General features: G+C 38.1%; 1 protein-coding gene across 1 annotated transcript in view; it reads right to left on the bottom strand.

Annotated features, from left to right (window-relative positions):
• Positions 1 to 1,552: 1,552 nt before the first annotated feature.
• The window catches only part of si:dkey-178k16.1 (band 4.1-like protein 1), a 45,381-nt gene continuing 31,554 nt past the window's right edge, over positions 1,553 to 15,379 (bottom strand). Inside the window, exons 10-23 of the mRNA XM_042004368.1 lie at positions 14,827 to 14,924; positions 13,981 to 14,156; positions 13,631 to 13,875; positions 13,041 to 13,079; positions 12,042 to 12,080; positions 11,170 to 11,325; positions 7,846 to 7,896; positions 5,993 to 6,394; positions 5,274 to 5,495; positions 5,095 to 5,154; positions 4,778 to 4,864; positions 4,587 to 4,667; positions 4,011 to 4,133; positions 1,553 to 3,904 (exon numbers count right to left, since the gene is read on the bottom strand). Coding sequence (XP_041860302.1) covers positions 4,017 to 4,133; positions 4,587 to 4,667; positions 4,778 to 4,864; positions 5,095 to 5,154; positions 5,274 to 5,495; positions 5,993 to 6,394; positions 7,846 to 7,896; positions 11,170 to 11,325; positions 12,042 to 12,080; positions 13,041 to 13,079; positions 13,631 to 13,875; positions 13,981 to 14,156; positions 14,827 to 14,924 — 1,773 coding nt within the window. The 3' untranslated portion in view covers positions 1,553 to 3,904; positions 4,011 to 4,016. The remainder of the gene's footprint in view (positions 3,905 to 4,010; positions 4,134 to 4,586; positions 4,668 to 4,777; positions 4,865 to 5,094; positions 5,155 to 5,273; positions 5,496 to 5,992; positions 6,395 to 7,845; positions 7,897 to 11,169; positions 11,326 to 12,041; positions 12,081 to 13,040; positions 13,080 to 13,630; positions 13,876 to 13,980; positions 14,157 to 14,826; positions 14,925 to 15,379) is intronic.

Genomic DNA, 15,379 nt, shown 5'->3' on the forward strand with positions numbered 1-15,379 from the left:
TATCAGAGCACACCCCACACAGTATGATCAAAACTTTTACATGCCTGATTTTTTCTCCCCATGTGTGAGGTCTCGACCAGATAAAAAAAATCTCATTAGATTAAAAAAAACTTCATGTGTGTACCAGCCCTTAGATAATAATCATGATATTTAACTTGATGTCAAGGTCACTTATAAAAATACGTGGCCAGAGTTCCGCTGAAAAGATCATGACACTTTCCTAAAGCTGTTAGAAAAAAATCATCCAAACCACTGAAATCTCCTGCATTTTCTCATATTTGCAGTATGGTGATTAAAAACAGATGCAACCAAAAAAAAGTTGAGGTGTCTATGATGAAATCAGTCACAGGTGAGCACCTTGTCTGAACTGGTGGAAACCCTGCAGCACTAAGTCTCTGTCCTCTACCCAGCACAGAAGATAGAGGCTGAACAGTCCAGCTCTTTTTTAAGCTAGGAAGACTGTGTTAAGTGCTTATGCCAAACTGTACTGCAATCTTCAGTTCAGCTTAAAATGACAGGTGTGATTTGGCAAAGCCAGGAAAGTTCATTTTAATTTCCTTAAGCCATTTTGTTGCACACCATCACAGTATGTGACTAAGCTTCTATTTCATACGTCAGTAAGAGAAAAGAACAATGTTTATTTTTATTTGTTCACTACTGCAGATTGTGAAAAGAGATACTTTAAACGCAGGCAATGCCTGGAAATCTATGCAAAAAAATTGCAAGTTTAATTCTTACAAGGGCGTTAAAACAAAATGCTGTATGACTTGATTCTTATACCCTTTCAAAACGTTGTGGGTGCTGAATTAAAATACATAATTAGTAATGAACAGTAACTTAAAAGGGCAGATCACTTCTAACATACCTGGGAACAATAACACTGAAATATATAACTTCACTTTTATTAAATCGGGTATTAATGCACATTATGGTTTGTGTGATTTGTAAATCCAGATGCATATTTTTTTAAATGGCAAGATGTACCTACAATTTAATACCTGCATATAAACAGTCTTATTTAAATGCATCGGCATTTATAACAAAAAGGTTTTTTTTTTCTTTCACATGGTTGCAAACTACAGCAGCTTCACCTATAATCACTATTGAGGACGGCTACATATACACACATAATTTATAAGAGAGCAAATGTTTTACAGGGCCCAAACAGAGGGATTTACTTCTTGTTAATTTCCCCTTGTCTTTATTGATTTTTGAAGGAATGCAAGAACAATGTACAGCAAAGACACAGCACCAAGCAATGTAGAGCAGCAGAGCAGAAGAGATGAAGTGGAGGGGGAGAGGTTTAAGGTTCAACCACAGGTCATCCAATCAGAGTATGACAAGATGTCACAGCAAAGTATCTGTGATTACTCACACTCTGCTTATTATGTGTCAGGCGTTCTTGAACAGGTCTTTTCTGGACATTGGATTGGGTTCTTTTTTCCTTACAGGTTGATCTGAGGAGTTTGGGGATTATTTTTGCCATTTAATGAGGGATGGTGAGGATTCCAGCATGGTATGCTCTATGCAAAGCTCGCTTCTTTTAGGTAACTGGTGCCCTCTAGTGTGCATCAAACCAAAGGCCATCTACTACTTCACATCTTTACAATCCACCAAACCGCACCAAATAAAAAGTACAAGGTGTGCATGGTATTTTTTTTTTTTGTCTTCTTCAACCTTCTAGTTTGACACCCACTTCCATCATTAACCATCACTTTAAACAATTTGGAACCAAACTCTTAAATACAACAGGAGTTACACTAGACATGTAAACATTGACTGTAAAATTTAGTTTCTAAAAGCCAAAGTTATACCTCAGTATTACCCTCATAAACTTGGCATGACTGTTTGTAACATTGTTTTTATCAATTGAATCAACTGAATGATGCTGAATATGTTGATTTGTATATAAAATATGACTTTTGCAAGTAGACAGAAGAAGTGTTACTTTTTTTGTTGTTGTTTTATATGTTAGACAACATATTCAGAGGGGATCCTTGTCATGCTAAGTTTATGTATTTGACTCTCTGGCACTTTTGTAATTAAAAGTTTGTTTATATAAAGTTATTTCTTACAAAACTGGTTTTTACAATTTGAATTCTACCTTAGTTGGCACATTACATGTCTGTGGCATCCCTCTAACAAGCATTTTCTAAATCCCACACAGCTAAAAGTTCAAAGATGTTTTTCCTACTTTATAGCTTATTTATAAGTACGTACTTTACAGAGTGCTGGAATAGCTCTGATGCATATTACCATTTCAGTAACTTGAATAACAAATTAGTTGTAAATTAACATAAAAAAACAGTAACTACAACAGTATGTGGCTCTAACTGGGCACATTACTGTTCCTTCACAGACAAAATTAAATGAAAAGCAAACTGATATGTTCAGATATATTGTACAGCACCGGTGCCCTTAAATCAGATGAAAATACAAAATGGTTGAAACAAATAGAAATAACAACTTCAGCCAATGCTTCATTATTGGGTTAATAATACAGGGATTTTAATATTTCCAATAATTGTCTGAATCTTATTCTTAATTTCCTCTCAGCAAACCTAATTTCCTTCTACTAGTCAGACTTCAGATTGTGAACAGTTCAGCCTCTGCAGCTTACATTTTGTCAAAGTGTTTCTATCATGATCCTGGAAATATTCTGGATCAACATCTATTTTACTTGATTCCAATCCAATAATGCAAGAAATTATCATGCAAACGTTTGCTGAAATATTACTTTTACTGATACAACTGGGGTGTAGGCCTACTCTATGTATTTACCGCACAAAATGGTCAAAGTGGCATTACATCCAGCTGAACTCTGAAAGCATATCTAAAAGACTGGGAGAGGATGGAAACTGGGCTAATTCTGAGACATGGCATGCTCAGAAACTACATTGCCACCATTTCAAATAAATACAACACATACACTCTTTGCAACAGCTCCTAATATCACCTATAGTACTGTATATGCATATCCTTGCACACTTGCCACCCACATGTCAAAGTAAAACACACCAAACAGAAGAAGTATTAAAAGTGAAACAGATGAAGGGAAGTATAGTGATTGCACCTGCTGAATGAGCAACTTCAGAGGACAATGATTCTCTATAATCAATGCAACCTCATCGTGCAGTGAGATGGAGTAAAACAAAGCTCATTTGTTCATCTGACTTGCTACGCAGGAGGGAAAACTATACTGAAGATTTCTAATTCTTCTGCTCTCATTAAACCCTACCTCACTAGATGCTTCAACAATATTGGGGCTACATTTAATGAAGTATTTTAGTCATCAACAAAGTATAAACAGTCACAGCAAGTTTGTCCAGTAGGTTTTTTTTCTCTTTTTTTTACATATAAATCAGGGATCACATAAGACACCCCATATTCCTGATTTCCCAAATAATGCATTCTACCTAGGATGCATGCCTTCATGACAGATGACCTTGGATTGTTCCACAGTGAATGAGGATGCAGATTATCTAAACATATCCCTTCTACATTAATTCCCTTTGACCTTTAAGGAATACTTAAGCAAGTTGTTTTATTATAGTTACCCTGAGAGATTTGCAGGGAATTTCGTTGGATTTTGTCTTTAATTCTTGCAGATGTTTGGATTTCTGTGGCAAGTTATTGACCATTTAAAGACACAAAAGAATGTTTGTTTGTTTGTCTTTTGCAGCTTCACTGTGAAACAACGCTGCTTCATTCTGAATGCATTCGGGTAGATGCTTGGATAAAAATAAAATGCCAGAATGTGAGAGTAGTCCTGTTTCAGCATAAACTTGGACAAGAGGTTCCTTCAGAGCTCTGCTGGCAGTCATCATTTGGGATGGTGGGTGGCAATTTCAAGTCGGGTACTGACACCTGTGGTCCAAAGGGGGGCGCTCTTAGCAAACAAAGACTAAAGAGATGAAGAGAAGACAGTCAGCCATAATCAGTGAAGCTTAAAGGATGTTAAAAGAGTCCAAATAATGGAGAGGTATTAACACTAAGAGCTAAGATGCCACCTGAATCTACGATGCACCATGTCGATCCTCAGTGGATGATTCTGTTTCCCTGACAACAACTGCCTTGGTCACCTGCATGTCTGGATGTTGCTGCTTGGCTTCCTGTATTGCAATAGCCAGAGCCTGCAAAGACAGATTGAGCTATGTCTTGAATTAGATTTAGGCCAGACAAAAAAATAAAAAATGTATAAATAAATAAAAAATGAATGCAGTGTTTAAACCTTCATAGTGTCAAACAGGGCCTTTCAGCTCCTGTCAAATTCCATTTGAAGTTTCTGTGCTACATTGTAACACAAGCGAAAGTACAGTGTTTAATGTCTATAAATAGAGCTGAAGTGACAAGTCTTCTTTATATTTGTCTTTAGAGCAAAATATTATCACCACTTTATTTAAAAAATAAGTGTTTCTGTTGCTTTTCTTTCATGTCCAGCTAAATAAAGTGGTTTGTGTAACTAATCTAAACTATAATCCTCTAATCTCTTTGTCAGTCTTATTTTGCAAGTGATGTTATAAGGTTGTTGGTGATTTTGTTCACTGGTTTCGACTTTACTGTTACTGCTAATTTGTCAGTCTCACCTGCTCTTGGTCTACATCGTCATCTCCCGTGATAATGATCCTCTTCTCTATCCTTGTCTCCGAGTATCCTCCTTTCACCGTCTGCAAAACACAGTTTGTTTTCCCTTTAATAGCCTTCAGTAGAACTAACATGAACCAATTTAATTCTAACAAATGCACATTTCCTTTGTAAGTTTTGTAAGGCTCTGTACCTTTGTGACGTGAGTGGTTGCTGAGGTAACATTTTCAGTGACAAGGATAGGCGAACCTGGCGTCTCTCTTCCAAGACTCTTGTGCACCTGATAAAGCAGAACAGCTGGAAGCATTAAGCAAATAAACACACATTTGCACGTACCGTCACAGAGTAAAACATATACAGTGAATTTGATACTTTAAGATATTCTGTCAAGGCTCATTTTCATGGAGTTCACATCTGTGGTCTTTGTAAGTAGGTTTAAACCCTAGAGAGCTGGAGGGAGGTGGATGCAGGTTGAGTTAAAAATGGAGAGGTCATCCTGTGTGTACTCACTGGGGATACACTCTGTCTCGTAGAGTAAGAAACCTCACTTAGGCCGGTGATGCCATGATCCTGAAACAGACAGGTTCAGGGCATGACCACACGACTTGTTTTATTAAGAACAATAAACATACAGCTTCATAACTGGGCAGGGAGAAGTCTTCAGCACTAGTGTTGAGTATAAAGCCAACCTGATCTGTGAACTCCACAATTGTGGTGGTGACCTCTGACCCGTTGGGTTGAGTCTCCGTTCTGACATCCGTTTTCCTCACCACTGGAGTGGGCATGACATCACTGGCTTCTCTGCTCAGAGGTGCAGTGGTGGAGACGTGACTGGATTCTCTGTGTGAGTGATCTCTGTCCACTGATGATGACACTGGTACTGACCTCTTTGGCTTTTTGGGAACAACAGGCTAAAGAGAAGAAAAAAGATAGTTATGGCTTCAAAACAGAGAACAAGTTGAGTGGGTGGGATTGTTTTCTTAAATTACCTGAAAGAACATTTTTAATCAATCTTCAATTCACAGAAACATAAAATGCAGATGAGGCAAATCAGAGCTTAAAAGCTTATATGAAATCATTAGGAGCTCTTTTTGGCCGTCTGTCGTTCCTTTTGGGCATTGCAAAGTGGTGTGTTATATGATGAGAGTCAGGCTGGGAGGATAGAAGTTTACTCATTTCTTGTTGTTTTGGCTAAATACTCGCCCCATTGTTTGCTGCTCACATGTTTCCATAATAGTGTAAAATATAATAAGACACGGATATAAAACACTTGATTTAACTGAATTGAAGATTCACTTTGGTGCATTGCTTTCCTAATCTAGACAACTTTTCATATGTTCACATTTTATATAACCTAAAACAAACTTGCGTATTTTTTTCTGTAAAGATGTGAAAGTTTTTTTTCTACCTGCCCTTCAGGCCTCTTCACCTCTGGTCGGGATTCTTCAGGCTGGATAGGTCTGGCAGGAGGGCTGCTGGTGGGCCCTTTGGACGGAGGTGCTGACACTGTGGGAGGAGGCGGTTCAGGGGGGCCATGTTGCTGAAGCAAATCGATACCCAGGCACAGTCCTCCATCAGGTGACAGATCCCTCTCTCCTAACTCCGACATACCCCTAGAGAACTCCTCCATGCCCGTTTGCAGGTCTGTGAGGACTGTAAAATCTACCTCGGCCTCTAGGCTGGATGTAGAACTAACTGTGATGCTGGAACATTTGCGCTCAATGCCCAGGTGAGTTTCCTTCAGGTATAAGATCTCATGGTCCTGATCATCCTCGGATACGGAGCCGAGACGTCTCTCCCATGGTTCCCTCTACAAAGAAGAAAAAGACTTACAATTAATTAATAAATCTTTCAGTGCTGCTAGAAACACTGTGGAAAAAAACATTATCTATGTTTAAGTATATGAACCCTTGACAGTGGAGTCAGAGGGTGTTTTTCTGTGTGTGAATGGGCAAATAGTCTTTCTTGAAGGGCAGGGATCATTTGACATTAGATTTTCATCAAATCTTTGTAGATGTATCATGTAATAAACACAAGACTCCACCAAACCACAGGAATTAAGTAAGTCTTTCAGACTGTGTCCAAATTTAATATGCTTAACTTTTCCATTACTGGATGACCAACAAAACACAAGATGTGCAATTGTCTAAAGTCCAAAGAAGCCCTGGGTAATGTTTAGACTATAAAACGTCTCTGTCTTGCAGACTTATGTTAATGTTCAAGTGTCAATCATTGGAAGTTCACTGAGCAACAACGGTGTGTCTGGCAAGGATGCAAGGAGAAAGCTCACACTGTGACCTTTTGACTGTTTGCTAAAGATCATGTGGACAAGCCAGGTGGCTGCTTAAAAAAGTCCATAAACGAGACAATCATTGAAAAAGGAAGAAAACAACCTAATTCAATTTAAGAGCCTTATACCCTTTGTGAAACACCAGTTTTACTTTTTGTATCATGATTTGAGTCTGTTTTCCTGCATCAAGGACAGGAAGCAAATAATGAAATAACAAATTAGGAATAATATGAAGATGTAAAAAAAAAAAAAAAATCAGGAGATCCTGACAGACTGTATCATGCCACAAAACAACAACGTTAAACACACAAGTTATTCTGCCAAATTATCATTATTAAAATTATAAAGTTAATTTATTGGAGTGGCCAAGTAAATTCCTGATTTTAATACAACAGAAACATTGTAAGTTTTCATAAAGGTTTCATAAAAAAACTATTTTATGCAGAGAATTCCTCCAACTATTATTGGAAATATTTAGCCAAAGTTTATGCTAAAATCAGTCTCATGAGTGACTGAAGACAAAGGTTCATATATGGCCAGTAGAATATTAGATTGTTTCTTTAGTGCTGAAATTGGGATCTCTTTTATTTACACGTAAGATTTGTATAAAAACATTATCATATCTTTGGTCCTATTTGTGCTGAAAAACAGAGATAAAGCACATCTTTATCTCCACATAGTTATTTCAGATCTCTTCAAATACATAAAAAAGAAAACAGATCTCGACAGTGAGTTGTATATTCATTTTAAGAGATTCTCTTCTACTTTAGTTCCTTTTATCCTTTCATTACATAAGGAATCCAGACAATGCATTTAATGAAATACCAGCAGTGACATTATTTCAATTCAACATTCAAAACATGTTTCCTGATCATTTTAAACATTCTGGGAAAAGAATTCTCAAGTAGTTTGTTGATTTATTGCTTTAAGTGTGGCCAAACAGATAAAAAAGAAGCTGCGTGATGACTCACTGAAGCTTCGCTGAGAGGCTCCTCGTAGATCGCAGGTGTAGGAGGAGTTTCCTTTGGAAAAGAAAAGCAGAAAATAGGCCAACATTAATACAAAAATATTAAAGATGTGTACAAGCATTTCAGAAAACAAAAGTACATAATGTTTAAATTTTACTACTTTACTTATTACTACTTTAGAGTGTAAGAATAACATGTTCCAATTTTCTCCACTTTCAGCTTTCAAGCTAACTTCCTTCTCAGTGGATGGTAATTACTTGTAGATTTCTTTTTATAAAAATAAATCCACAGTTCCTTCATAACTTCTTCATCCGAAGGACTCCAAAGCCTAAGACTAGTGTCAGATGCATGCATATAAGTTATAACTCAGAGGTTGACATCATTAAAAATGACTGTAAGTGCAGTGGTGATGCCATGCACTGGAAGGTTGGAATTTTTCAAAAGAGAGAGATATTAAGAAATGCAGTGTGTGAATGCCTCAGCCCTGAAGAGGTTTGGCAGCTCTGCAGCTCCTGATTACCTCTAATCGCCTTTTTCATTTTCTGCTGTAGCTACAGAGGTGCCAAGGTTGAACATTTGGTTTAAATGCCCTTCACAGCCATTTACAAAAGGGATTTAAATTATGTGGAAAAAAAGAGGTTTCAAAGAAAGATGGTAGAAAGGTCTTGCACTCCTTGCAACAGCAGCCACCTTGACTCTGTGAGGATGTTGGAAGGAGAGACCAGGTGTTAAAGTGACAAGTTAAGGTGTGATAAAAGAGGACGCCTGAAGCTTAAGCAATGAAAACTTTGCTTAAAGGCCCACAGCGTTCTGAAATGGCCAAGCAGATGTCAAGCTTTGCAGAGGAAATAAAGGAAAGCAAAACGCTCCCAGGGCCATGGACGTGAATTGAGTTGGTCAATGGTGCGATGCACAGGAACGTGAACTTTTGCTTTCTCATAAACAGCCGCATGAGATTTAAAGTATATGTGTGCTAAATGTTTTTATTTTTATTTGTAGATGGTAAAAAACAAGATCTGCACGACATCGCCTGAAGCTCATGCAATGTTTTACTTTCCGATGATGGACAAACAGGTTAGGGGGCAGGTGGTTTACCGCTTGCTTCCTCTTGGCTGCTTCTTGGGTCCGGACGTGGATGTGGCTGCTGTCCATGTTGCACAGCCTGTCTCGAGACCATTGGGTTTTCAGAGGGAGAGAGCGTGGGGGAGCTGTTGGAAACTTTAGGCTTAAATCTGGGACGTTCTGAAAATTATCTTCATGAAGAATGCCTCCTCTTGTTGTGTCCCTGCAGTCTCTGAGCTCCTGCTGTGCAAACTCAGTCTTACTCTGTTGGTGAAGTGGCGTTTGCTGCTGATACAACCCTGCAGATTGCTGTACAGTATAATCATCCAGCTTTGTTCTTGACTCGCAGCATGACTTTGTCATTTCTACATCCCCAGCTGCACCAAAGGTGCTTCTGTCAGACTGGCACTGAGTTTGAGGATTTACAACATCTTTGTTCTCCTTATTCAAAGACTTCTTTGATCTCTGTGGCTTTAGAGGAACTATTTTGGTGATTTCTGAATGTATGCTACCAGTTTTGTTACAATCTTTGTCTTCCATGGGGCTTGGATCTTTAATTTTCCAAACCTCATGATGCCTTGTGCCACAGTCACTTCTGGTCCTATTGCCTCTAGGTAAAGAATCCACAGCCACCAGAGTTTCAAAGTTCTTGGCTCTCTCAAGATGCTCATATTTATAACATTTTGAGTCTTTGCTCATTTCACTTGTCAGTTTGCCAGGTGGAGAGCCATATCCATTTTCATGACATGCATCCTTTGCTAGTATGGAATTGTGATGTCCATTAGCTGCTACAGTAACATCCATCACGTTTAAATCCCTCATTCCAGCTCCAGTAATTATTGCTGCTCCATGTCTAGTTCTTGAAGATGCTTGGCAGTTGTTCATAACTGCTTCAGTTCCAGATGAGACTGCAAACATGTCCGTATCCACTGAGGAGGTTTTACTCTTTTCTGCTTTAGGGTAAGAATCCAGTGTTCCCTCATGAGCATCCTGCTTGTCAATCAATTTGGCATCACTGGTTGCCTATGTTGACATAGAGTAGACAGTTGTATTAGCCTAACTAGATTAACTACTCCATTACTCTGTGATATTGTTATAATCCCATATCATTATTGCATAAATAGTAAAGAAAATTATTTATTTTGGGAAATTTTACTCTGTAAATGTTTAAAATGTTTGTCACTCTGCCTTGGCTTTGTGAAATTGTAATTTTGCAAAGGAATGTGAAGAACAGCCAAGAATGTTTAAAAATAGGTCAAACCATTCCAACTCAATGAACCCTCACAATTCATTGCCAAAATTTTCTTAAGCTCAAGGGATTTGAACTTAAAGGCACTAAGTTTTCATATACTTTTAGTTGTGTTTTAGTTCTGTGAATTTAGCTCAAAGTAAATGTAATTATTATTATTTTATATAATAATTAATAATATTATTATTATTACCAGATTCTTTCTAAACCTCACCATTTGCTTACATACGACAACAGGTGAAAAATCTTCATTTAAAAAGCAAATAGGTATCATCACAGGCTTTTGTTCTGTAGCAGTAATGCTATAACATCAAAGGTTATTTGATCCAGTTTGACAAAAATAGCTGCCACAAAATTTGGAAGTATAGAAGTATTTTATATGTTTGCTTTAATTTGCTTCCTATTCCTGCAGAAATAATATATCAAGCTATTTCCCTGCAATGAGACATAAAACTGAACGTAATTAATTTATGTTATTCTGTCCAAATGAGAAGTAAATGCACTGCACTTCCTAATGGCTGTAATATTCATTTAGTTGGTTTAAATAAGTTCTAATAATGAGCATAAAAAAGAATATCTGTTTTCACATTATCAAATAGTGAATTTAATTTCAGTGCTCATATTAGATCGTGTTAATTTACTTAATAAAATGACCAGTGAGTGTTGGTCTCACGCACAGAGAAATTAATTTCTTTTTATTGTTTTGATTACTGTAAACAATAAGCAATAACTTTAATGTACATATTGTCCCTAAGGTCTTGTGGATGTTCAGTAAAAAATTGCAACCTAATTCAGTCAAAAATTAGCAACTGGTGAGGTTTAAAATCACAAAATATTGGCAAATGAAGCTTGGTGGGCCAATACTGTATATGAGAGGAGATTTTAGTTTATATACTTTTACAAAGTAAAATGATTTTAGTTGGAATGGTTTTCACGTTGGCAGGAAATGACCCATGTGCTTGTAAAGTAAAAGAATGCCAGTATAGTGAGTATTGTGAACAGGATTAGACTCTTACTGATTTCCTCTCAGGGGTTCCTCCAGGAGGAGTGGCTGAGGAGAGGCGCTTCTCCCTCTGGGCCATCTTGCTGTTGGGTTGCTTCAAAGCCCTCTTCAACTCATTGATGCTGGCCTGGTGCTTTTGTAAAACATCCTCTGGCTTATCCAAAAACTGCTTCTCACACAGTAAAAAACAGGGACAGAAATTAACATGAGTTCAAAATCTGCTTTTAAGTCTGTTACAATTGATCTTTATGTGAATTTTAACTGAAAATAAGCCTGCATGTTTTTTGTTTTCCTTACACATAAAAAACTGTGTACAGAAATGGACAACACAGTTTTTCCAGATGGCGACACATAAATATTGACCATTTCATAATACAGATCAATGCAACATTTTTTTCTTACTTTACTGCATTGTAGAAGAAAAGAAAACTTTTAAAAGGGCTGGAGGTCTAATATCAGCTACAAACTTTAAAATATACTACCAGTCAAAAATTTGGATACATTTACTCATTGAATTTAATGGGGAAGTGTGTCTGAACCTTTGAGTGGTACTGTACACCTTAAACATTTCAGTAAGTTAACATTAGCACCTTGTTTTATTCAGCACCAAAATGTCTGGTAGAATAAAGCCAGAACGAATTGAATCTTGAATTATTTGCGAATCAATGGCTGGACAACAAAAGAAGGCTTTAACTTGAAAATGTCTGAGAGACAGACATTCAGAAACTATGATTATATGCACAGTAGGAAAAAACAAACAAACATGAGCTTCATTGTTTTTGCTTTGCTCTAACGATAAGTGACAGGTGTGCATATAAACAAGTCAACACAGAACACCTAGAGACGTTCATACACAGCACATGCCAAAAAGAGGACAAGCAGTACCTCCTGTTTGGGTCGAAGTGGGACCAGATCCTTGTCCGACTGATGAAGTGGGGCAAGTGAGATGAAGTGAACAGTTTTGAGCAAAGCAGGAGGTTGAGAATTTGAGGGAGGGGAGAACAGATGCGTGCAGAGACAGAGAGGTAAAATGCTGCAGGTGAGTCAAAAAGGCAGGCGGCCAGACTGACAAACAAACAGTTTTGACACCATTGGGGGTGAGGGGCTTTGGACTCAGACTGTTAAGCCGAATAATGTTCTGCCAAGAAGACAGGGACAATCCATTTCAGTGTTAGCCAAATGATAATTAATGTAGTCTTTTATTGACTAGGACTAAGTGTTTAGAAGAGGATTAATCCCATACTTCTTTATCCAAAGATTTGATGAGAAGACATTTAAAAACCACAAATGCAATGCCAATATTTCTCACAGCATCCAAAACACTGACACATGTCTGCATATAAGATTGTTAAAAGTAACAGTGTATTTTCACAAAGCCAGATTTGAACAAAGAAAGTTATTCGCATTTAATTTACAGGGAAATAAAGATGCTGATTTACAAAGTGGGGACCCACTGATTAACAGGATTATCAATGCTTGAGGGTCATCTGTTTGTCCCTTTATTGTCACACTAACAAACTGTATGACGCATTCTGTTTAGTGTGTTTTGTCACTTAGAAAGACATCATTTTAGTGTTTAAGGAACTCTGAATAAGTTACAAATGTTAAGTGAAATTACATGTAAATTTTCACCGAAGCTATTTTCCAGGGTGCCAAAAGTAAAAAATAAAAATAAACATTTATCAAGCATTTCCCGTCTATCTTTCTGAAGATCGGATCATGCCGTTTCCACGGATTTTACTTGGTAGAATCTTGGAAACCGTGACAATAACATGTCCTCAGACAAACAATAAGCACAACAAAAGTTTGTGCTTAAACGCGCAGTTCTGGTGCATGACCTTAAACCACCACACAGACAGACACAATGAACCATGGCCAAAATACCTCTGGCTTTGAGTCTACAGGCGAGCCTGCCTCCTCACCCTGCAGGAGAGAACAAGGTAAGGGACAAAAATGTAAGAGAAAGCAAGCTGAGGTTAGCAAAGTGTGTTACCACTGCAGCAGCAAGAAAAGACAAGATCTGTTAGAAGGCAGGGTGCTGGGTTAGAAAAATATCATCTCCAACAAAGAAGTCGGGTTAGATTTAGAGGGATTTTAAGAAAAAAGGAGTCATACTGAGAAGTCTTATGATACTAAAGAGAATATGAAATGTTAAGCCAAAAAGAGAAAAAATGGGGATGGTGATTAAAGTCTTTGGTGAAAAAAAATGTGAGAAAGATGAATAATCAAAGTTCTTGCAGGATTTTTTGACCTAGGTGCAAAAGGGGCAGTAGACTTTTTCAGCTAAGCACCTTATTTCTCTTTCTTGTCCTTAAAATTGCTATGAAGTTCACAAATTCATACTTTTAAAAGATGAGGGCTCATTTTATTTACACTGTTGAATGACTGAATAAATCCATTTAAATAGCTGTAAACTATAGCAACCAGAGCAGGGATAAAACCAGGTCTCCATACATTTGCAGTACATGATGTACCTTGAGCTCCAAAGTCTTGATCGGCGTTGAAACGTGGACACCAAACATTTGCTTCTGATCTTTCCTTTCATGATGTTCCAATTCCTGATCTGCATGCTGGTCCTGGTCTTGGTCCTGGTAGTGATAGTGATCGTGATCCAGGTCAAGGCTACCTTCTTGGTCCAGGTCTTCTCTGGACATGAATTGTGTGCGTTCACTGGAGCTTCTCTGGGACAGCTGGTCCATACTATCACCTAAAGCTGAGGCTGGTAAAAAATTATGAGAGAGTAACAATAAAATACGTGGAGACCAGTGTTAAGGGTTTTTAATAACATATCAACATTAAAAAACACAAGTGTCTGGACTTGTACCTCCATCTATGCTTCGAGGCAGCATGTACCGCTTGCTAACGGACCTATCGAACTGTGGGGCAGGCCTGTCAATTAGAGCACTGGCCTGTCTGGTCTGGGCTTGGGTCCGCCCGCTGTAACGGAACTTGGAGCCAATCACTAGAAAGCCCTTGGGAGGTGGCTCTGGGGAAACCAACCTGTGAAAAGATTCAATTTATGAAAATGTACCACAGATATTCGGTATGGCTTCACTCCTAATAGTCTCATAGGAGGTTTAGTACAGAATGAGCTTTGGTATAAGTTATTGAGACAATTAATACAACTGTCTCGAGCTCATACAGTAGCAGTCAAAAGTTTGGACACCCTTTCCCATTATTTCCAATGGGTAAATGTGTCCAAACCATTGAATGGTTATGTATGTGTGAATTTCCAGACTGGCATTTTCCTATTCCATATTCCTATCTTTTATACTGTCCGTTAAAGAATCATGTGCAGCCTTTTAGCTTAACTTATTATAAAGACTGGAATAACCAATTCTGCTTCTGTCCAAAAGTAATAAAATCACCCATCTTGTCACTTTAAAAATTCATTGGGTTAATGTACCCAACCCGCCTCCAGACTTCTCTGGAAAACACAGGTACTAAAATCAAAGAAGTAGACTTTCCCTGTATGCCATCTTTACACTTTACACTCTTTGAGCCATTTCCCAGCTAGGTGAACCAATAGAAATAAACGCATCTGTGCCATGAACATCATTTGAAGGGTATTGCAGCTCTAATGTGCCAAGTGTAAACTATTCATGCAAGGTGCAGTCAATTCAGTGCAGAGAGAGTGCATCTGTCCGTGTACCTGAGTAACAAGTCCTACCTGAAGAAGGTGTGGTGCTCAATGCAGACTTTCCACAATCGCTTTGAGGCCCGATGGTTGGGCAGCTTGAAGCCTATGGTGCTCTCAAACTGCTCATACTGTGATGTGATGGAAAGGAGTGGTGGAGGTGGAGGTATTGGGGGTGGGGTGAAGAAGAAAAAGGAGAGTGAAGGAACGAAGTGCATGGAAAGATGGATGGACGGCAGCAGGGTGAATTGTGTTTACTCCGCAGCAATGGCAAAATCAATCTTTTTCTGTTTACTCAAGGAAGTATATTCTCTCATGTCCTGTGGCCACGTCAGGTAAGTTTCCCATCTATAGACAACCTACAAATAATTTGCTCATGCACTCACTCCATCAGATAGTCAGTGGTGTGAAGAGAAAAAAATGTCTTCAAATCAATAGGTTATTAACAACAACAGGCCTTTAAAGACTATGAGAAGTCCATTCCATTCCAAGACGAAGCCAACTATTCTTCCACACAAAGAATTTGTAGGGAAGAGTGTTGAATAAAAGACATTTAAAATGCTGTTACCTCTCCTGGCACCTCTCC

The sequence above is a fragment of the Melanotaenia boesemani genome, chromosome 13 (assembly GCF_017639745.1).
Source record: "Melanotaenia boesemani isolate fMelBoe1 chromosome 13, fMelBoe1.pri, whole genome shotgun sequence".
Lineage (NCBI taxonomy): Eukaryota > Metazoa > Chordata > Actinopteri > Atheriniformes > Melanotaeniidae > Melanotaenia > Melanotaenia boesemani.